At 36.3% G+C, this 25,118-nt stretch overlaps 1 protein-coding gene across 2 annotated transcripts; it reads left to right on the top strand.

Moving 5' to 3' along the window:
• Positions 1 to 1,296: 1,296 nt before the first annotated feature.
• LOC132544914 (serine/threonine-protein phosphatase 2A 55 kDa regulatory subunit B alpha isoform-like) lies at positions 1,297 to 25,118 on the top strand. Of its 2 annotated transcripts, none has more exons than XM_060208573.1 (8): positions 1,297 to 1,442; positions 12,251 to 12,322; positions 13,361 to 13,455; positions 14,441 to 14,606; positions 17,873 to 18,163; positions 18,815 to 18,979; positions 19,718 to 19,979; positions 20,259 to 25,118. In XM_060208573.1, exons 1-8 carry the CDS (start codon positions 1,346 to 1,348, stop codon positions 20,533 to 20,535), a joined length of 1,425 nt encoding a protein of 474 aa, XP_060064556.1. In that variant the 5' UTR covers positions 1,297 to 1,345; the 3' UTR covers positions 20,536 to 25,118. The 2 variants fall into 2 exon arrangements, with proteins under 2 accessions (XP_060064556.1, XP_060064557.1); XM_060208574.1 differs by lacking the exon at positions 1,297 to 1,442 and adding an exon at positions 12,002 to 12,138.

The raw sequence follows: 25,118 nt of genomic DNA on the forward strand, positions 1-25,118 counted from the left end.
GTAGGTCTGGTAGAATTAGTCCAGACATGGGTACCGTTATATATACTGTAGGTCTGGTAGAATTACCGTTATATATAGACTGGTAGGGTACCGTTATATATACTGTAGGTCTGGTAGAATTAGTCCAGACCTGTGTACCGTTATATATACTGTAGGTCTGGTAGAATTAGTCCAGACATGGGTACCGTTATATATACTGTAGGTCTGGTAGAATTAGTCCAGACATGGGTACCGTTATATATACTGTAGGTCTGGTAGAATTAGTCCAGACTTGGGTACCGTTATATATACTGTAGGTCTGGTATAATTAGTCCAGACATGGGTACCGTTATGTATACTGTAGGTCTGGTAGAATTAGTAGACATGGGTACCGTTATATATACTGTAGGTCTGGTAGACCGGTGACGTTATATGGTAGTACCGTACCGTTATATATACTGTAGGTCTGGTAGAATTAGTCCAGACATGGGTACCGTTATGTATATATATACTGTAGGTCTGGTAGAATTAGTCCAGACTTGGGTACCGTTATATATACTGTAGGTCTGGTAGAATTAGTCCAGACCGGTGTACCGTTATATATACTGTAGGTCTGGTAGAATTAGTCCAGACATGGGTACCGTTATATATACTGTAGGTCTGGTAGAATTAGTTAGTCCAGACATGGGTACCGTTATATATACTGTAGGTCTGGTAGAATTAGTCCAGACATGGGTACCGTTATATATACTGTAGGTCTGGTAGAATTAGTCCAGACCGGTGTACCGTTTAATATGGCGTTTCGGATATTGTTCGTTTTGTCCAAGTAGGCGAATGATGTTTGGGATATAGTACTATTTCCGCCAGGTTGGGGAGGCGCATGTATAAGGCAACACTCTGCTCAACTCTGCAGAAAACACCTCACTTATCATTGTATTTACATAAATTTCCTTCATGTATTTCTTTAAGGTTGTCAATATATCTATTGTACATGGGTGTGTGATCGGGTTAGTAATGTATTTCCAGCATATTGTTCATTATCATGAAATACTGTGCGTTAAAAAAGAAAGAAAGAAAAAATGAAACAGATTATCGATACTATTTATTGAAATAGTCAAAATACATGTATAGAAGATGAGTGATTAAGACTCTGTGTAGAAGAATTTGGAGCATAGAGAAATTCTCTATAATACTATATACAGAGCGATCACGTGATGTAGATGTGATATACCACAATGTAGCTATTGTCTCACACGCCGTGAGGATACAGTCAAGCTGACAAACCTTTGGATCATGGCCTGTAAATCACGCATGTGCACATGCGCGTGTTAACGTCACAGCTAGGTAGTTACCGGTCCTGTACACAATGGTCACCTTCCTTAGACCCATGGATTTGCTACACAAACGCCTCACAGATACCCTCATGCGACCAACGTACCCCCTGGGATATGGAAACACGAACGGTAAGTGTACAAGAATGTTGCCCGGGGGTCGGGAAAGCTGGCGCATGTCAATGTATGTCAATGTCGAATGAATACATATTTCATGCTTCCTCGATAAGTTGTCAGTTATGTGTTCAATACATTTAAATTTATCACCAAAAAATTACTATCAACCTGATTTATTAACTAATATTTTAACCGAGATGTGAGTCGAACGTCTGTGTTGTCACGTGTCAGACATACACATGTTGTACCCGTGATGTATACGATGTGTAATTACATCCACGTGCATTGTCCGTGTCAAGGTATCTATATTTATAACATGTGGTATTCACACGATCTTCCCTAACCATTACATCAGTATATATGATAAGGAGACATACGTAAACAATCTTATAAATTATTGGGACAGACAGACAACGTCTTACTTATGCAACTCAACACGAATTTACATATTGCCTCGACATGAAAAACTAAAAAATAATAAAAACGCACGAGTTTTGGTCATTTTTGTAATTAGTGTAATAACACTAATGACAGGGAAATTATGCGATGATGGATGTTATTTCTACATCACATATCCCCCACCAAACAACACCTCTAGAGATCGAGAAAGAAAACATATATACATCGTAAAACTGTAAACAACTGCCATGTTATCAGTGGGATAACATCCATCATCATACAGCCGACCTGTTATCAGTGTAATAACACTCATAATTATACACTCGACCTGTTATCAGTGTGATAACATCCATCATCATACAGCCGACCTGTTATCAGTGTAATAACACCCATAATCATACACTCGACCTGTTATCAGTGTGATAACATCCATCATCATACAGCTGACCTGTTATCAGTGTAATAACACTCATAATTATACACTCGACCTGTTATCAGTGTGCTAACATCCATCATCATACAGCCGACCTGTTATCAGTGTAATAACACTCATAATTATACACTCGACCTGTTATCAGTGTGATAACATCCATCATCATACCGTCGACCTGTTATCAGTGTAATAACACTCATAATTATACACTCGACCTGTTATCAGTGTGATAACATCCATCATCATACAGTCGGCCTGTTATCAGTGTGATAACATCCATCATCATACAGCCGACCTGTTATCAATGTAATAACACTCATAATAATACACTCGACCTGTTATCAGTGTTATAACACTCATCATCATACAGTCGGCCTGTTATCAGTGTGATAACATCCATCATCATACAGACGGCCTGTTATCAGTGTGATAACATCCATCATCATACAGCCGACCTGTTATCAATGTAATAACACTCATAATCATACACTCGACCTGTTATCAGTGTTATAACACTCATCATCATACAGTCGGCCTGTTATCAGTGTGATGACATCCATCATCATACAGTCGGCCTGTTATCAGTGTGATAACATCCATCATCATACAGCCGACCTGTTATCAATGTAATAACACTCATAATCATACACTCGACCTGTTATCAGTGTTATAACACTCATCATCATACAGTCGGCCTGTTATCAGTGTGATAACATCCATCATCATACAGCCGACCTGTTATCAGTGTAATAACACTCATAATTATACACTCGACCTGTTATCAGTGTGCTAACATCCATCATCATACAGCCGACCTGTTATCAGTATAATAACACTCATAATCATACACTCGACCTGTTATCAGTGTGCTAACATCCATCATCATACAGCCAACCTGTTATCAGTGTAATAACACTCATAATCATACACTCGACCTGTTATCAGTGTTATAACACTCAACATCATACAACCGGCCTGTTATCAGTGTAATAACAGCAATAATCATACAGTCAACCTGTTATCAGTGTTATAACACCCATCATCATACAGTCGGCCTGTTATCAGTGTAAAAACACTCATAATCATACACTCGACCTGTTATCAGTGTGATAACATCCATCATCATACAGCTGACCTGTTATCAGTGTAATAACACTCATAATTATACACTCGACCTGTTATCAGTGTGCTAACATCCATCATCATACAGCCGACCTGTTATCAGTGTAATAACACTCATAATTATACACTCGACCTGTTATCAGTGTGATAACATCCATCATCATACAGCCGACCTGTTATCAGTGTGATAACATCCATCATCATACAGCCGACCTGTTATCAATGTAATAACACTCATAATCATACACTCGACCTGTTATCAGTGTTATAACACTCATCATCATACAGTCGGCCTATTATCAGTGTGATAACATCCATCATCATACAGCCGACCTGTTATCAGTGTAATAACACTCATAATTATACACTCGACCTGTTATCAGTTTGCTAACATCCATCATCATACAGCCGACCTGTTATCAGTATAATAACACTCATAATAATACACTCGACCTGTTATCAGTGTGATAACATCCATCATCATAAAGCCAACCTGTTATCAGTGTAATAACACTCATAATCATACACTCGACCTGTTATCAGTGTTATAACACTCATCATCATACAACCGGCCTGTCATCAGTGTAATAACAGCAATAATCATACATTAGACCTGTTATCAGTGTAATAACACCCAACATCATACAGTCGGCTTGCTATCAGTGTAATAACACCCATCACCATACAGTCGACCTGTTATCAGTGTAATAGCACCAATATTTATGCAGTCGACTTGTTAACAATGTAATAACACCCATAACCTTACAGTCGACCTGTTATCAGTGTAATAACTCAAATAAGTATACAGTCGACCTGTTATCAGTGTAATAACACCCATCATCATACAGTCGACCTGTAATCAGTGTAATAACACCAAACATCATACAGTCGACCTGTTATCAGTGTAATAACACCCATAACCTTACAATCGGCCTGTTATCAGTGTAATAACACCCATAATCATACATTAGACCTGTTATCAGTGTAATAACACCCAACATCATACAGTCGGCTTGTTATCAGTGTAATAACACCCATCATCATACAGTCGACCTGTTATCAGTGCAATAGCACCAATATTTATGCAGTCGACTTGTTAACAATGTAATAACACCCATAACCTTACAGTCGACCTGTTATCAGTGTAATAACACCCATAATCATACAGTCGACCTGCTATCAGTGTAATAACACCCATCATCATACAGTCGACCTGTAATCAGTGTAAGAACACCAAACATCATACCGTCGACCTGTTATCAGTGTAATAACACCCATAACCTTACAATCGGCCTGTTATCAGTGTAATAACGACCATAATCATACAGTGGACCTGTTATCAGTGTAATAACACCCAACATCATACAGTCGACCTGTTATCAGTGTAACAGCACCAATATTTATGCAGTCGACTTGTTATCAGTGTAATAACACCCATAACCTTACAATCGGTCTGTTATCAGTGTAATAACACCCATAACATTACACTCGACCTGTTATCAGTGTAATAACACCAATTATCACACAGTCGACCTGTTATCAGTGTAATAACACACATAACCTTACACCGACCTTTTATCAGTGTAATAACACCCATAACCACACAGTCGACCTGTTATCATTGTAATAACACTCATCATCATACATTTTACCTGTTATCAGTGTAATAACGACCATAATCCTACAGCCGACCTGTTATCAGTGTAATAACACACATAACCTTACACCGACCTTTTATCAGTGTAATAACACCCATAACCACACAGTCGACCTGTTATCATTGTTATAACACTCATCATCATACATTATACCTGTTATCAGTGTAATAACGACCATAATCCTACAGTCGACCTGTTATCATTGTAATAACACCAATAATCATACAATCGACCCCTGGTATCAGTGTAATAACACCCATAATCATACATTAGACCTGTTATCAGTGTAATAACATCCATAATCATACAGTCGACCTGTTATCAGTGTAATAACACCCATAATCATACAGTCGACCTGTTATCAGTGTAATAACACCCATAACGTTACACTCGACCTGTTATCAGTGTAATAACACCCATTATCATACATTAGACCTATTATCAGTGTAATAATACCCACCATCATACAGTCGACTTGATATCAGTGTAATAGCACCAATATTTATGCAGTCGACTTGTTAACAATGTAATAACACCCATAACCTTACAGTCGACTTGTTAACAATGTAATAACACCCATAACCTTACAGTCAACCTGCTATCAGTGTAATAACACCCATCATCATACAGTCGACCTGTTATCAGTGTAACAGCACCAATATTTATGCAGTCGACTTGTTATCAGTGTAATAACACCCATAACCTTACAATCGGTCTGTTATCAGTGTAATAACACCCATAACATTACACTCGACCTGTTATCAGTGTAATAACACCAATTATCACACAGTCGACCTGTTATCAGTGTAATAACACACATAACCTTACACCGACCTTTTATCAGTGTAATAACACCCATAACCACACAGTCGACCTGTTATCATTGTAATAACACTCATCATCATACATTTTACCTGTTATCAGTGTAATAACGACCATAATCCTACAGCCGACCTGTTATCAGTGTAATAACACACATAACCTTACACCGACCTTTTATCAGTGTAATAACACCCATAACCACACAGTCGACCTGTTATCATTGTTATAACACTCATCATCATACATTATACCTGTTATCAGTGTAATAACGACCATAATCCTACAGTCGACCTGTTATCATTGTAATAACACCAATAATCATACAATCGACCCCTGGTATCAGTGTAATAACACCCATAATCATACATTAGACCTGTTATCAGTGTAATAACATCCATAATCATACAGTCGACCTGTTATCAGTGTAATAACACCCATAATCATACAGTCGACCTGTTATCATTGTAATAACACCCATAACGTTACACTCGACCTGTTATCAGTGTAATAACACCCATTATCATACATTAGACCTATTATCAGTGTAATAATACCCACCATCATACAGTCGACTTGATATCAGTGTAATAGCACCAATATTTATGCAGTCGATTTGTTATCAGTGTAATAACACCCATAATCATACATTAGACCTGTTATCAGTGTAATAACACCCATCATCATACAGTCGACCTGTTATCAGTGTAATACCACCCATCATCATACATTCGACCTGTTATCAGTGTAATAACACCAAACATCATACAGTCGATCTGTTATCCGTGTAATAACACCCATAACCTTACAATCGGCCTGTCTGTTATCAGTGTAATAACACCCATCATCATACAGTCGACCTGTTATCAGTGTAATACCACCCATCATCATACAGTCGACCTGTTATCAGTGTAATAACGACCTTAATCATACAGTGGACCTGTTATCAATGTAATAACACCCATAACCTTACAGTCGGCCTGTTATCAGTGTAATAACACCCAACATCATACAGTCGACCTGTTATCAGTGTAATAGCAGCAATATTTATGCAGTCGACTTGTTATCAGTGTAATAACATCCAAAATCAGACACTCGACCTGTTAACACCCATAACCATACACTCCACCTGTTATCAGTGTTATAACGACCATAATCATACACTCCACCTGTTATTAGTGTAATAACACCCAACATCATACAGTCGGCCTGTTATCAGTGTAATAACACTCATAATCATACAGTCGACCCGTTATATGTGTAATAACACTCATTATCATACACTCGACCTATTATCAGTGTGTAATAACACCCATAGCCTTACATTCGACCTGCTATTAGTGAAATAACACCAATTATCACACAGTCGACCTGTTATCAGTGTAATAACACATAACCTTACACCGACCTTTTATCAGTGTAATAAAACCCATAACAACACAGTCGACCTGTTATCATTGTAATAACACTCATAATCATACATTAGACCTGTTATCAGTGTAACAACGACCATAATCCTACAGCCGACCTGTTATCAGTGTAATAACACCAATAATCACACAGTCGACCTGTTATCAGTGTAATAACACCACTAATCATACAGTCTACCTGTTATCAGTGTAATAACACCCATAACGTTACACTCGACCTGTTATCAGTGTAATAACACCCATTATCATACATTAGACCTGTTATCAGTGTAATAACACTCACCATCTTACAGTCGACCTATTATCAGTGTAATACCACCAATATTTATGCAGTCGACTTGTTAACAATGTAATAACACCCATAACCTTACAGTCGACCTGTTATCAGTGTAATAACACTCAACATCATACAGTCGACCTGTTATTAGTGTAACAACACCCATAATCATACATTAGACCTGTTATCAGTGTAATAACACCCAACATCATACAGTCGGCCTGTTATCAGTGTAATAACACCCATCATCATACAGTCGACCTGTTATCAGTGTAATACCACCCATCATCATACAGTCGACCTGTTATCAGTATAATAACACCCATAACCTTACAGTCGAACTGTTATCAGTGTAATAACGACCATAATCATACAGTCGGCCTGTTATTAGTGTAATAACACCCAACATCATACAGTCGACCTGTTATCAGTGTAATAGCAGCAATATTTATGCAGTCGACTTGTTATCAGTGTAATAACACCCATAACCTTACAATCGGCCTGTTATCAGTTTAATAACGACCATAATCATACAGTGGACCTGTTATCAGTGTAATAACACCCAACATCACACAGTCGACCTGTTATTAGTGTAATAACACCCATAATCATAAAATCGATCCGTTATCAGTGTAATAACATCCAAAATCAGACACTCGACCTGTTAACACCCATAACCATACACTCCACCTGTTATCAGTGTTATAACGACCATAATCATACACTCCACCTGTTATTAGTGTAATAACACCCATAATCATACACTCGACCTATTATCAGTGTGTAATAACACCCATAGCCTTACATTCGACCTGTTATTAGTGAAATAACACCCATAACCTGACACTTGACCTGTTATCAGTGTAATAACACCAATTATCACACAGTCGACCTGTTATCAGTGTAATAACACACATAACCTTACACCGACCTTTTATCAGTGTAATAAAACCCATAACAACACAGTCGACCTGTTATCATTGTAATAACACTCATAATCATACATTAGACCTGTTATCAGTGTAACAACGACCATAATCCTACAGCCGACCTGTTATCAGTGTAATAACACCAATAATCATACAGTCTACCTGTTATCAGTGTAATAACACCCATAACGTTACACTCGACCTGTTATCAGTGTAATAACACCCATTATCATACATTAGACCTGTTATCAGTGTAATAACACCCACCATCTTACAGTCGACCTATTATCAGTGTAATACCACCAATATTTATGCAGTCGACTTGTTAACAATGTAATAACACCCATAACCTTACAGTCGACCTGTTATCAGTGTAATACCACCCATCATCATACAGTCGACCTGCTATCAGTGTAATAACGACCTTAATCATACAGTGGACCTGTTATCAATGTAATAACACCCATAACCTTACAGTCGGCCTGTTATCAGTGTAATAACACCCATCATCATACAGTCGACCTGTTATCAGTGTAATACCACCCATCATCATACAGTCGACCTGTTATCAGTGTAATAACACCCATAACCTCACAGTCGACCTGTTATCAGTGTAATAACGACCATAATCATACAGTGGACCTGTTATCAGTGTAATAACACCCAACATCATACAGTCGACCTGTTATCAGTGTAATAGCAGCAATATTTATGCAGTCGACTTGTTATCAGTGTAATAACACCCATAACCTTACAATCGGCCTGTTATCAGTTTAATAACGACCATAATCATACAGTGGACCTGTTATCAGTGTAATAACACCCAACATCACACAGTCGACCTGTTATTAGTGTAATAACACCCATAATCATACAGTCGACCCGTTATATGTGTAATAACACTCATTATCATACACTCGACCTATTATCAGTGTGTAATAACACCCATAGCCTTACATTCGACCTGTTATCAGTGTAATAACACCAATTATCACACAGTCGACCTGTTATCAGTGTAATAACACACATAACCTTACACCGACCTTTTATCAGTGTAATAAAACCCATAACAACACAGTCGACATGTTATCATTGTAATAACACTTATAATCATACATTAGACCTGTTATCAGTGTAACAACGACCATAATCCTACAGCCGACCTGTTATCAGTGTAATAACACCAATAATCACACAGTCGACCTGTTATCAGTGTAACAACACCAATAATCATACAGTCTACCTGTTATCAGTGTAATAACACCCATAACGTTATACTCGACCTGTTATCAGTGTAATAACACCCATTATCATACATTAGACCTATTATCAGTGTAATAACACCCACCATCTTACAGTCGACCTATTATCAGTGTAATACCACCAATATTTATGCAGTCGACTTGTTAACAATGTAATAACACCCATAACCTTACAGTCGACCTGTTATCAGTGTAATAACACCCATCATCATACAGTCGACCTGCTATCAGTGTAATAACACTCAACATCATACAGTCGACCTGTTATTAGTGTAACAACACCCATAATCATACATTAGACCTGTTATCAGTGTAATAACACCCAACATCATACAGTCGGCCTGTTATCAGTGTAATAACACCCAACATCATACAGTCGGCCTGTTATCAGTGTAATAACACAAATAATCATACAGTCGACCTGTTATCAGTGTAATTACACCCATAATCATACAGTCGACCTGTTATTAGTGTAATAACACCGAACATCATACAATCGGCCTGTTATCAATGTAAGAACGACCATAATCATACAGTGGACCTGTTATCAGTGTAATAGCACCAATATTTATGCAGTCGACTTGGTATCAGTGTAATAACACCCATAACCTTACAATCGGCCTGTTATCAGTGTAATAACGACCATAATCATACAGTCGACCTGTTATCAGTGTAATAACACCCAACATCACACAGTCGACCTGTTATCAGTGTAATAACATCCAAAATCAGACACTCGACCTGTTAACACCCATAGCCATACACTCCACCTGTTATCAGTGTTATAACGACCATAATCATACACTCCACCTGTTATCAGTGTAATAACACCCAACATCATACACTCCACCTGTTATTAGTGTAATAACACCCAACATCATACAGTCGGCCTGTTATCAGTGTAATAACACCCATAATCATACAGTCGACCCGTTATATATGTAATAACACTCATTATCATACACTCGACCTGTTATCAGTGTAATAACATCCATAACCTTACATTCGACCTGTTATTAGTGTAATAACACCCATAATCATACAAGCGACCTGCTATCAGTGTGATAACATCCATCATCATACAGTCGACCTGTTATCAGTGTAATAACACCCATAACCTTACATTCGACCTGTTATTAGTGTAATAACACCCATAACCTTACATTCGACCTGTTATTAGTGTAATAACACCCATAATCATAAGTCGGCCTGCTATCAGTGTAATAACACCCATAACGTTACACTCGATCTGTTATCAGTGTAATAACGACCATGATAAAACAGTCGACCTGTTATCAGTGTAATAACACCCAACATCATACAGTCCACCTGTTATCAGTGTAATAACACCCATAATCATACAGTCAACTTGTTATCAGTGTTATAACACCCATAATCATACACTCGACCTGTTTTCAGTGTAATAACACCCATAATCATACAGTCAACCTGTTATCAGTGTAAAAATACCCATTATCATCTCAACTATGGATTTTTTGTTATCTCAATTAAGGATTCGGGTTATTTCACCTAAGGGTTCTAGTTATTTCAACGAAAAGTTCTATAGTTATATCAACTAAGGGTTCTAGTTATCTCACTTTATGGCCCTTTTTTCAACATGCCCTGGGATCTGGTTAATTTAACTTATGGTTCTGATTGTCTCAACTTAAGGCTATGGCTATATCCATTTATGGATCTAGCTTAATTTTCAAACATACTAAAACACTTTAAGTTAGGACTATTGATAATCCAATCAAAATCAGGTCGCTCGTTTTTCTTCACCAATCTGTAATTTTAAGGCAGATCGTTAACTTCACTTCATACATAGGCCCAGTTATATGTAAAGAGGTATGAGGGAGAGTTATTTTAATCAGATAGGGCGGTGACTATGTCAGCTTAGGGATCATTACATCGGAGACATACATGAGGTTTTATCTAAAAATGGATCTTGTTGGCAGTCAAATAATTTTGATACAATACCCCGACTGGTTGACTTTGGACCCATTTGAAAAGAGTATCATACGTCATACCTGCTCTATCTTATAACTTCAACATAAGTTACATATCAAATAAATCATTTATTATATCAATATTTTTGTAATAAGTTAAGTGTTATCCTCCTCTACTTTCCTTTTCTATATTGGGTAACACAGCTCTGTACTTTCTTTTTTACATTACCCAAAATTCCATCGATCTGACGTCATATCCTTGAACTTTCGGCCATAGTGCGCCATATTGATTTGAATGAGCGGGATACACCGCCTGCCATTCCAATGTCATCGAGGAGTAAAATTGCCATGTTTAGACTTACCAATGAAATGAATGCAATGTTATAACAGTATTCTTATTTCTAGGATCAATATTTTCTCCACAAGATGGCGGGTAAGAATGGAATCAATGTGTACTCCCGTTAGTCATCTCATTTCCGTATTATACTATGTAGAAATGTCGACGATGTAATTTATTTTTAGCAATTATCATCTTTTCGTTTCAGGCAATGGCGGTGATATTCAGTGGTGTTTTTCACAAGTGAAGGGAGCAATCGAGACTGAAGATGTTACAGAACGTAGGTCATGTTTAGGAACGAGACAAAACTTGTAATATTGAGACGTCTACTTCTATCGATTGACTTCAGATTTGCCGACATATATAATGTGCAATTTATGCATAAAACACTACTGCGATGCCTTGTCGAGTAGTAACGGGATAAATCACGGAAGAGTATCATTCTTACCATTTTGTGATATTTTAACTTAATATGTTTTAACACACTTGTGAATATCAACGATTTAGACGAAGTATACAGCGACAGTATTATAATTATATAGTACAGACTCTTATTCTTTAAGTGATGGCATACGGCACAGGAAGTTCTATATTATCGTTGTATTTTATTATTTGTTTGATGAATTTAGTTTATAGTCCTCATAGTAATTAAAATATTTACCAAGTTTTAGGAAAAGCAATTTGGCCCAGACTTCTGCAAGATGTGTTAAATCATCAATGGCTAGTTTATGTACATGGCGGTCACCTGAGAAGAAGCAACTTGACTTTGTTTATATCATAATTTTAATTGTATTGCATACAACAGAAGCCAATATTCTTATTGAACTCTGGTGAGGTCCTATAACATAGGGGCTGCTGGTTAACATATTTACTATATGATATTTTGCTTACTGCAGCCTTGTATTTCCCAAGCATCAGTTCTTTAATGCTCGGTCCGCCCTCAGATCAACGCAGAAGGAACAAACTTTTATCTCTATTTACAGCTTAAAGCTTTGACTTTCGTTTACTATACATACTGTATTTGAATATACTTATTAATAAAGAAAAAGACTTGAGCTTTCTAGTGTAGTTCTCGACATTTGGTTTCACTTGAGGTTTTGCAAGCTTTTGTGAAAAAAAAATACTTGTATTATTAATACTGATATTATTAATTCTGTGATCTGTTTAATTTGTTTACAATACTGAAAAATAGCATCTACCAAACTGCCTCAAACATCTGTTTAGTATGGTGAAAAGACAAAAAAGGCAGATAATTTTTTGTATTGATCATTCCTCCATAAGACAACCAGCATGTTTAATTGTGCAACTTTTTTTTTAGCTGACATTATTTCCTGCGTAGAATTTAACAATGACGGCGACCTCCTGGCAACAGGTGACAAAGGTGGACGTGTTGTCATTTTCCAGCGCGATAAGGTAATATGATGATTATTGAAACACATCAATTTTATATTATAGTATTTGTTCTGGTTTTCATAAACTTGAATATATTTTTAACATCAGTATTTTTAAGGAATGGCTAACAAATGCTATAGCTTCCTGGTCATCAGTTCTGAAAGTTATGTTATCACAACTTTTCAACTTTGACACCATATAGTATCAAATGTGTAAGTGGCTGTAAGGAACAACAACTCGGGATAGCGTGGTATTAAAAAAATATGAAGTATTAAGAAATACATTCAAACCTGGCAATTAATCGGGCTCCACTTGGAAGTAAGTATTATTTGATGACCTTTTATCTGTTATCAACCTTACTTACCTTTAAGGTAATTGGATTCAAATTAGTTAAGATACTCAAATGACTTCTTTTGTTCAAGTGAAAGGCTTGGAATCATGTTTTTCTGAAGCTGAACAAAGTTTATGAAGAATTAACTTGATTAAAAATCACAGCAGTCAAAATCGTTAAAACCGACTTCATCAGATTAATTGAGTCCTAGTTTGCTTATAGGTTTCCATGGTGAAGCTTGATCAGTTTTGTGAAAAAAAAATGTTCACGACCCATATTCAAGGTAACAGTTGTAAAGTTTAGTTATGAAACCAAAGTTTCTGAAAAGACCTGGATTCATATTCAAGCTCACTACTGTCAGTTTAGTTGAAACACTCCAATATAATTCTTTTAATTAACTGAAAGGTTATTAAATAAATAACCTTGATCCATATTAAGGGTCACAGCATAGCAAAAAGTCTGTCTTTTCGCCATAGCAATTGGTACATTCAGTTCCTTGATTTAGAAATTAAATTGTCTTTTTGAAAAATAGGACTCAATACAGTGCAACTTTCAAAAATTTTTCTTACAAACCTGATCATCTGTTGAGCGAAATGGCAAAATTTTTAAAACACAATTTCTCTTGAAAATCCATTGCTTGAGCTAGACCAATATGAATTTTCCTTCCCTTTTCAGGGCAAGATTGGACTGCCTCTTCGTGGGGAATACAATGTGTACAGCACTTTCCAGAGTCATGAACCTGAATTTGATTATCTCAAAAGTTTAGAAATTGAAGAGAAAATTAACAAGATTCTATGGATGAAGAGGACCAACCCAGCTAATTTTCTGCTTTCCACTAATGGTGTGTAATATTTCAGAGTTGTAAGATTAGGTGTAGTGGTTCACATCCACGATACTCCATTGGATAACGATTGATTTCGCTCTTTGCACCCCTGTAACATGTCGTGGCTAAATTAAAGGCGCAAGCAAAGTAATTTGATGGTTCCAAGAGAAAAAAAAGATAAATCACAGGCTGATATGATATTTTCGAAGGTTACAAAGGAGAGATGCCCAACTTCAGAGCCATTAAAATATACTTTTATGCAACTTTGAGATTTGTTTAATGTACATCAAAGGATCCATCCAATCTTTTCGTCTCATCCACAAGGTGTTGCAAAGGCAGCCTTCAATTTTGCCATGACATGATCCAGTGGTTCAGAGAGCAATAGTGATCATAACTCCTGGTGTATTGAGGATGAGTAGTTCAAAAAGGAGAAAGGAATAGTTGTTTATTACAAATAATTTGCTGATCGGTTTCCAAGACCCCTGTTCAGACATGTACTGTTCACTTCTATAGTTTCAGTATATTGATACAAACAGGAACATTAAGATGTCTGGTTATACGTGCTGGATTTTCACTGTGAATTGACCAGTCCCGTACCTTGCAAACAACTTTATTTTTATTAGATTGACATATCTTTTTGTGCCACAGCTCTTCAAAGATCCAGATTTCCCCTTAACATGTGAAACTTTGCTTTAGTATTTTAAACATATTGTGGTATGCATGTTTGCTCATGCCAAGTGAGCCTTCAGGGCTCTCGATCTGCCAGATTTGGGGCAGATATTTGGCCCCATTCCCAATGCAAAATAGTCTCTTTTTTTCCCCCAATTTAGACCCCAAGTTTTCCCATTTCTAAGGAAAACGCCATTATTTTTCCCAATTCTAAGGGCCCCGGGCTCCAGTCCCAAAATGGGGTGTGAGAGCCCTGGCCTGATAACGTGTTGTGTGATCTAGGTACAAAAGGTGCATCAGGGCTCTCTTATCCATTTATGATAACATGTTTTTGTTTTCTTAAAGTGGAATATACTTAATGAAATCTGCAATAATTGAAATCAGAATGATACTCAAAAGTTTCATTTGCCCATCGGAAAATTCTAGTATGTTCAAGCAGTGCAATAACTGATGAAAATTTTTTGTCCCTATCTCTATCGTATGATCGATAGGGAGTGGGGAGCAAAAGGTGTTGCCTTTGTCCATCCTATCCTAAGTTATTGCCCGTTGACCCTGTTGTCGAAGTAAGAAAGGGTATACTGGAATCGGCTTGTCCCTTTGACCATCAAAACTTGTCCAAACAGCTCATATTAAGTCAGTTTCACTGAAACTTTACCATAACTCATCTAGAGATTGTATGAGTTTGTTCTTGTGTTAACTTAAATCTGTTGCAGAACTGAAGTGCTGAAATGGTCTTCATGCATGAATATTGCACATCTAAGAATTCAAACAAACTAAAACCTGGAGCTAGGAAATAGCTATCAAAAGGATAAACTCAGCTAACATTTCAAACCAAGGACTAAAAATAATACAAAAGATAATCATAATATAATCCAGATATATATCTTACTGATTGGTAGTTTCCTGTCGTGCTAGTTGCTATCATGTTTAAACACTTAGTCTAGATTTTGTTTGATATTGACTCCGATAGTTTGCATTAACATATACAGTAATTCTTTTATTGTTGTTCATAAATAAGTCCTCAAATTATTCTCCTGTCAGTGTTGTGTACCAGATAATCCAGACAATCCAGGATAACAGCTTCAGTGAATCTTTAATCTTTTTATAAAAAAACATACTGGAAAAGGCTTACAGCTACATAATGTGCTGAACCTCATTCTTGGACCTTAAATTTCTCAAGAAAAGCTCTGTGCATTATATGGGATTTGGCTATATGGTTTTTACTGCACTAATGATGTGTAATAAAAGAAAAATAGTGCCAATCAGTTTCAGGAATGTGTGGAGAAGCATCCTTCTGAAACCCCTGTTCAGACATATACTGTTAACTTCTTTAGTTTCAGTATATTGATACAAACAGGAACATTAAGATGTCTGGTTATACGTGCTGGATTTTCACTGTGAATTGACCAGTCCCGTACCTTGCAAACAACTTGTTCTTTTATCAGATTTATGTATTGTTTTTACTTCCCTACTCTGAAGTCTGCACCAGTAGAAATTAAAAATGTATAATTTACTGAAATGCTGTAGATCTTTATATTTAAAAGTAATGCATGTAATCCAGTACAGCTTCACAGAATCTTTAATCTTTTTACGAAGAAAACATACTGGAAAAGGCTTACAGCTACATAATGTGTTCAACCTCATTCTTGGAGCATAAATTTCTCAAGAAAAGCTCTGTGCATTATGTGGGATTTGGCTATATGGTTTTTACTGCACTAATGATGTGTAATAGAAGAAAAATAGTGCCAATCAGTTTCAGGAATGTGTGGAGAAGCATCCTTCTGAAACCCCTGTTCAGACATATACTGTTAACTTCTTTAGTTTCAGTATATTGATACAAACAGGAACATTAAGATGTCTGGTTATACGTGCTGGATTTTCACTGTGAATTGACCAGTCCCGTACCTTGCAAACAACTTGTTCTTTTATCAGATTTATGTATTGTTTTTACTTCCCTACTCTGAAGTCTGCATCAGTAGAAATTGAAAATGTATAATTTACTGAAATGCTGTAAATCTTTATAATTAAAAGCAATGCATGTAATCCAGTACTACTTCAATGAAAAAAACATACAATATTTGATATGGCCATTGTTACTATTTGTGACAGCATTTGTTTAGTCATTTTACTAAGAGATACTGTAACCATAAACTTATTGCATCAGGTAGTTACCAGTAGTGACTAGGAATTCCATAATCAGTTATATGTTAAAACCAGATAGCCTGTCTGATATAGTTAATTTGTCTCTGAATTGAAAAAATTTACATATTTCTGCAGAACTTTTAATTCAACCCCTACTTAAAGAAGGGTAAAATAATGATTACTTTGTCAAAAGAGTCTGTAAATAGCACAAAGCTCATGTACAAGATGTCTTGTGTTCACACTATTTTCTACCTACTAATTCAAGTGCAGAGGTCACACTTGCCCAGTTTTGAGATAAAGAGCCTGTGACTACAAGATACATTTGTCTAATGAACCTCTCAATAGATTTTAAAAAAGAGAACAGAAATCAAAACAACTCGGTAATATTTGGCACATAAATCGTTAATTTGACAAAAGTTTGTAAATAACTGTTTGAAGTTTGATTTTTTATTCTTAGTTTTTAATGATTACAGATAAAACAATTAAGCTGTGGAAAGTAACTGAACGCGACAAGAGACCAGAAGGCTACAACTTGAAGGATGAGTCGGGCTTAATGCGAGATCCTTCAACTGTGACTACATTACGGGTGCCAATGTTTAAGCCAATGGAATTGATGGTAGAAGCTAGTCCTCGTAGAATATTTGCAAATGCTCATACCTATCACATCAATTCCATATCCATCAACAGTGATCAGGAAACTTATTTGTCAGCAGATGACTTGAGAATCAACCTGTGGCATTTAGAAGTGACGGACCAGAGCTTCAGTATCCTTTCTTGTTGAGTGAACATATCTCGTTAGGTGTTGCCATAAGACAGCCTTTGTGCATGCAAGCTTTCTTTACACAAAAAATGTGAAATCCATTGTTCTACCACTGATTGACAATAGATTTTGATGGTCATCATGCAACCTCTATTGGTCTCCTTTGGGTTTGGTCTGGTTGTGGAAATTGAGTGAATCCTTTAAAATCCTCCTTCTGCAGGAATGCTTGTACTATGTCCAAATTTGGTGTAAAGGCATTATGCATAGCTGGTGTAACTCGAGCCCAGAGGTGGTAGTGGCAGGGTCTGTTATGGATAATAGTGCAAATTTTCTTGAAATCCTTCTTCTGTAGGAATGCCAGTATTTTTGGTCTTTGGGTGAAGAGAAATCAATTTTGCATAAAATAGTTTTCATCATTGCCCAGGGATGGGTTCATTAGATGTATAGCAAATTTTCTGAATTCTTATGTTGTAGAAATGACAGTTCTTCATCAAAATTTGATAGGGACAGGACCCAAAAAGGAAAAACTTTCAAAATTTTTAGAATTATTTTCCTTTCATTTGGATAAAGTATGACTAGGTGAATGATAAGGCTGTATGGGCCACTTGTGTGATATATGAATTATTTATGTGTAAAATACCTTGACCTGCTTTAGATATTGTTGATATCAAACCAGCCAACATGGAGGAGCTGACTGAGGTGATCACTGCCGCCGAGTTCCACCCTCTCGACTGTAACTTATTTGTGTATAGTAGTAGTAAAGGAACAATTAGACTTTGTGATATGCGCCAACAAGCTTTGTGTGACAAACATGCCAAATGTAAGTAGTAATATGCAGAATATTCTGTAACACAGACATTTGTCACAGTATTTCCTTTCAGTTTAAAAGACACATCCTAACTTTTTTTATGACTTGAAACAGTACTCTGTCTTAATTCTTTTGGTATTTTAATCGTTGGATAAATCATGAGGTGGACATGAATCTTGACTTTATGCAATTTGACATTAGACCCTTTGTCATCTCACAGAAAAGTAGGTATATGTATATTTATTAGAACAAATAATAATTACGTTTCATTTCAGTTTATTTCCATTTCATGCATAAGTACCAAATTGTTTGTTAGATTATTTTATGTATTCGTGGTGTCTGTTTTCAGTACTGTTTCCTTCAAATTTTTTGGTGCAGAATATAATTTCCACTTTGTCACTTTTTCATATTGGTCATACTAAGACAAAACACATTGTACCATATTCAGGGCCTGTAACCACTTTGTTTTCATTTAGATAAGGATAATGAAAAGTGGTTTATAAATTTTTCATACTAAGATGATGTGCAGTGTTCCAAGCTTGGGGCCTGCAACCCCTTCATTATAAAGTTATTGTCCTTTGTTAAAACTTGGTCTGGAGCATAACTTAGCTTTCATTTAAACTTGGATAATGAAAGTTTGTGTATACATTGCTCGTACTAAGATGTGCAGTGTTCACAATTCAGGAATGCTTTTAATATAAAGTACCTTTAAGTTATATTAGTTTTTGATAATAATTCTTGTCTTTACAGTGTTTGAGGAGCCAGAAGATCCCACCAATAGGAGTTTCTTTTCAGAAATTATTTCCAGTATATCAGATGTGAAATTTAGTCACAATGGACGATACATGGTGACAAGAGATTACTTGTCAGTAAAAGTGTGGGATTTACATATGGACACAAAGCCTATAGAAACCTACCAAGTGCATGAATATTTACGCAGCAAATTATGCTCTCTATATGAAAATGACTGCATCTTTGACAAGTTTGAGTGTTCATGGAGTGGCGATGACAGGTAATCATACATAGTTATTGTCAAGGGAATGTATAAAATAACCAAGCTTAATTAATCAGGTATGGTCAGGGGTATATACTGCTGTGATATATCAAAATAACCAGGTTTCATTAATCAGGTATGATCTGGGATAACTCTGTTGATTATAGCAACTAATTATCTTATCTATATCATACTGTAATAAAAACTAGTGAATGCTCTCCATCATTTTTCACTCTTGTGAAGATTAAGGATTGCTGTTTTCAGATAAGTGCCATGACAAATTTTGTTATTTTGCAGACACATTATGACAGGATCCTACAACAATTTTTATCGGATGTTTGACCGTGAATCCAAACGTGATACAACACTAGAGGCAAGTAGAGAGAACATGAAACCTCGTACAGTGCTGAAGCCACGAAAAGTGTGTACAGGTGGCAAACGCAAGAAAGAGGAGATCAGTGTTGATTGTCTTGATTTCAACAAGAAAATACTGCATACTGCTTGGCATCCCAACGAAAACATTCTTGCTGTTGCTGCTACCAATAACTTGTACATCTTCCAAAGTAAAGACTAGCAATATGACGAGTTAGCCAGAAAATTGACACACAGGAACAAGAATACAGAATTGCGTGTACACATGAACCACATGTCATGTATGTTTGGAGCCTATACTGTATATTTTATGATGAATAGTGCTGTGGCATCTATACACAGTTGAATAAATAGGCAGTTAGAACTAAGAATTGGATGGTCTTTACTCTCCAATGTCCTGTAAAGTCATGGATGTTTCCTCCTTTCTAAGTTCTCTTTGTAAACGTAATGCATGTTCAGTAAGGTTTTCATAAAAGAAATTCTCTGAGTCATACTAATGTGACCATTGTATATGTAATTAATGACAATCAAGTTTGGAGATGCATTGCAAATTTTCTTTAAATGAAACTTTTTACATTGATAAGGCAATTGAAATTCTGCTAAAGAAATAGTTGAAGGAGGGAAGTGTTAGTCAATTCCCAGGCTTCCAAGGTTCAACTGTGTATAATGGATTGAGGTACCGATAATGTCACAGGGAGTGAGTGTTGGTGTGGAGAGAGATCTTCCGCTGGTCGGTAGAGAAAGCATGATAAAGACCTGAATGAATCCATCACATGCTGATGTTGCGATACGTTTTGCATAATTGGCTATCATAATTGGCAATCTTTAGTTTGATGCCAATTAGCTTTGTGTGGCAGTAAATATTGTGTATGGAAGTGTTTATATTCCTAACTTGGGATTAATTTGCATGCAGTCAAGTCATACAATGATGGCATGTACAATTGAATTTAGGTTATGAAATTTGTTTAAGTGGTTTCATACATCTGAATTGGTAACTTTTCATTGCAGCATTGATTTAGCAGGAGATATGTTTAATGGATCAATTGCTGTGTAATTTACTGATACTTCTGAATACTCATTCAACATGTTCTCAAACTAAGTAGAAAAATGGTTTACCTTATTCATTCTTGGAGATCATATTATGATTCAACGAATGTCTGCAGACAGTTAGGTATTCGTTATTTCAATATTTGTACACAACCTCATGAGAGGGTGATTTTGTTTGTGCTGTACGAACACCTCAGGAAAATTTCATCTGAAGGACCACCTCTTCACATTCTGTCTAGTGATACAGACATATAATTCAACTGCTCGAAATACTCCTTGGTGTAATTTCATTATAGGAAGGATGGATATTTTTGGAGCCATCAAAAGACCAATATGAGAATTGGTTGTGGATTATCAGTAGATACATACTTTAGTGCTACCTTAATTTTGTTTTGTTGCCAACCTTGTTACCACTGTGATCTGTATTTGTTATGTTTAATGGGTCAGATATTGTACTTCTTCAACTGGAAGGAGTTTGATTATTCTAAGAGAAAACTATCCACTTCTGTCATTGAAATTTAATGAGAAAATAATTAGGTAGAAAGGTCACTTGAGGTTAAAAGTTTCATTGTGAAGGATCGGTATTATGATTGGTGGTGCTAATGAGCATGGGATTGTATTTACAAGTTATACAAGTTATAATGTGTTCAGTTTTTGTTGAGGAAATGGTGCAACAAAGTGCTTTGTTAGGTCATTGAGAAGTATATTTGTTATTCAAAAATTGTTACTGAAAATATTTTTCTGCCTTTACACATTGTGATGTCATTAAAATTGATCAAAAACCATTCAACCCTGATGATAATTCTGAAGGTGTAAACTAATAGCATCATAAGTTTATTTATTTTCAATATGATTTCATGTTTGTAAGCATTAACTATTTGTATGATGTGATGGGATTAATCTAGGCTATGTTAAGAAAAGTTTTCCTGCAGAAGATTCAGAGAAAGGAAATGGATACCAACAAACTTACAAAAATTGTCCTATTTGATAGGTATACAACCTGAAGCATAATAATGATTTAATTTTCAAGGTAATCTTCTCGTTTATCAAGATAAATAAAACATGCATGTTATTAAATTTTGCTTGAGAAATGGATCAAATACTATCTTGATTTCTGGTTTATCCAGTTGTTCAATGTGTGAAATTGTGGTAGCAATCTTCTAAAATCTGCTGCTGTATTTGTATAATGGACAATCCCACCTAGTTGTCCCCTTGAATATGAGGGCTAGATTAATCCCTAAAATTGAGTCCCAACAACACATTTTGTTATACCCATTGTGTGTAAGGAAGAAGTAAGTGTTGAAGAAATATTATAAATCTATGGTAAAATATTTCACTAAGCTGAAAGGCCACTTTGAAAGTGAGTAGAGCCTGAGGTATTCCTCAAAATGTGGACAGCTGTTGATCCTAGAGGTGGTATAAATGTATTTTCATAGGGAGAGAGTGGTATAGTTGCTACGAAAGTGATGTCAGTTGTTGATAGAACTTGTTATTCCCAACAGTGCGAGTCCGATATATGTCAAGGATGTATGATGTCGGTGATGTGGGTGGGGGACCATTTGGTTATTGAATATGAATTGTTTTATAATGTTAATTAAAGTAATGAATGTACTGACACTGTTTTGCTTGATACTGTTTTCTTAGTAGAAATGGCGGAAGTTAAAGTCCAGTTGGTGCAATGAACGACATGTTGTAGACTAAGTGTTGCAGCAAACATACCATTGGTGCCAGTAAGAAAGCACCCAGGAACTATTGCTCTTGAAACAAAATTAATGCTACAGTCGTAAATGTATCCATTTTCTATGGGTGCTGTAACTGGAAGTGTCCATGTTCTATGGGTGCTGTAACTGGAAGTGTCCATGTTCTATAGGTGATGTAACTGAAAGTGCCCATGTTCTATGTGTGTGGTAACTGGAGTATCCTTTTCCATGGGTGCTGTAACTGAAGTGTCCATGTTAAATGGATATTTTGGTTGAAAACCTTAGTACTTGTGGTAGTGCCCATGTTTTGTTTGTATTGTAGTACCCATGTAATGAGTGCTGTTGTTATAACTGTAGGTAGTACATCATACTTGAGCATTCCTCATGATTTATGACGGTAGTTGGGTAGTATAACTCCCTAGAAACCTTGTTTACATGGATAGCAATGATCCATGTTAAATATAAGACATATCTTGATAATTAGCCAATTTAACGGTCTTTAAATGGTGAAATTGATCTTGTTGCCAATTACCATGGATTTAGTGGTTTTGACATGTTCAACTTCAAATGTTCCTTTGTAACAGATTCTGTTTGTGGTATGCAATATGGCAAGAATTCCCTAACCTGTACTGGTTCTGTCCTTTATCACAAGATAAGGTGATTAGGTAGGGTCGTGATATCCTCAAATTTGTTTGTTTGTTTGTTTTTTTTTTTCCAGAACACAGCTGTTACACTTAATCCAGTTATTATTTTCATCAGTCAACAGTGTTGAAATATTATAGAAATGCCAGAAAGAATGAATTTGTTATCGAAATGCCCATTTGTGTTGACTGAAGTATTTAGAATGTGGATGGTGTAGACCATGTCCTGACGAGTAGTCCTCAGGTGACATCACATAACAATCTATTTTTGTATTTTAAAATGATCGAAAGAAAGTGTTTTGATGCAGAAGAAACAGTACCTGAGGTAATAAATAATCACTTCTATTGAGCAGCAGGATTACCCGCTGGGTATCCTAGAGAATCACAGAGGGAAAATTCCTTGGTCAGTAACTACTGAATACCAACTTGTTTATTTAAAATCAAAGTCTTGCTTCTATTTATTTTGCATATCAACACTGAAATTTTACACTGAACATTTTGATAACTCATTTTGTTGGAATGTGTTTGTTATTGTGGGAATGTCGGAAGCATAGATCAGTACAAGGTTGTGGATTGTGGTCTAATCTACCTCGTGTTTAATTATTTGTGACAGTAGAGACCCAGCTTAGCAGAGAAAAACAAAATTATTTCACAAGTCGCATATTTCAGCAATGTTCCTTGTAATAAAATCAAGAATGATGAGGGATCCGGATGCATTTATATCTTACTAAGGGCATGCTAATCTTTTGTATTTTATTAGCAAACATCATGCATTGATTGAGCCAGGAGTCTGGTGATAGATTACTGACGGACATCATACTCTGAGCCATGAGCCTGGTGACAGTTTACTGAGAGACATCCTACTCTGAGCCAAGAGTCTGCTGACAGTTTACCGAAAGACATCCTACTCTGAGCCAAGAGCCTGGTGACAGTTTACGGACGGACATCCAACTCTGAGACAAGAGTCTGGTGACAGTTTACTGATTAACATTGTACTCTGATTGAGCCAAAAGTCTGGTGACAGTTAACCGACAAACATCGTACTCTGATTGAGCCAAGAGTCTGGTTACAGAATTGAATTAACACCAAGCTACTATAGAATGTTTTTCCAGCCTACCAGTTACAGTGCGATGCATGTACAGTACAGACTGTAGTATGTATGTCGAGGTATAGGGTCAATATTTAAATACAACAGCAATTTCACTTCTACCCCTTGTACCAAAATCAAACTGTAGGATTGACGAGAGAGTGAGAGAAAAAATGGCAGTGTAGTCCATTAATGGTTGTCGTGAATGAAGAGCCCTGGTCAGTTGTACTCTATCTTGTTGTCATGTATAGTAACTAAGGGTCGTCGTTCAGTCATGCCATGGAAAGCAATAAAAAATATTTTAAAAACC

The sequence above is a fragment of the Ylistrum balloti genome, unplaced genomic scaffold, assembly GCF_031769215.1.
Source record: "Ylistrum balloti isolate Yb309-2 unplaced genomic scaffold, AGI_CSIRO_Ybal_v1 Utg369814, whole genome shotgun sequence".
In the NCBI taxonomy this organism is placed as follows: Eukaryota; Metazoa; Mollusca; class Bivalvia; order Pectinida; family Pectinidae; genus Ylistrum; species Ylistrum balloti.

What these genes read in the sequence shown, in the direction of transcription:
- LOC132544914 (XM_060208573.1), top strand. Translation starts at nt 1,346, where the DNA reads ATGGTCACCTTCCTTAGACCCATGGATTTGCTACACAAACGCCTCACA. An exon ending in GACTGAAGATGTTACAGAAC is followed by an intron (nt 12,323 to 13,360) that starts GTAGGTCATGTT and finishes CTTTTTTTTTAG; the next exon opens with CTGACATTATTTCCTGCGTA. An exon ending in AGTGACGGACCAGAGCTTCA is followed by an intron (nt 18,164 to 18,814) that starts GTATCCTTTCTT and finishes GACCTGCTTTAG; the next exon opens with ATATTGTTGATATCAAACCA.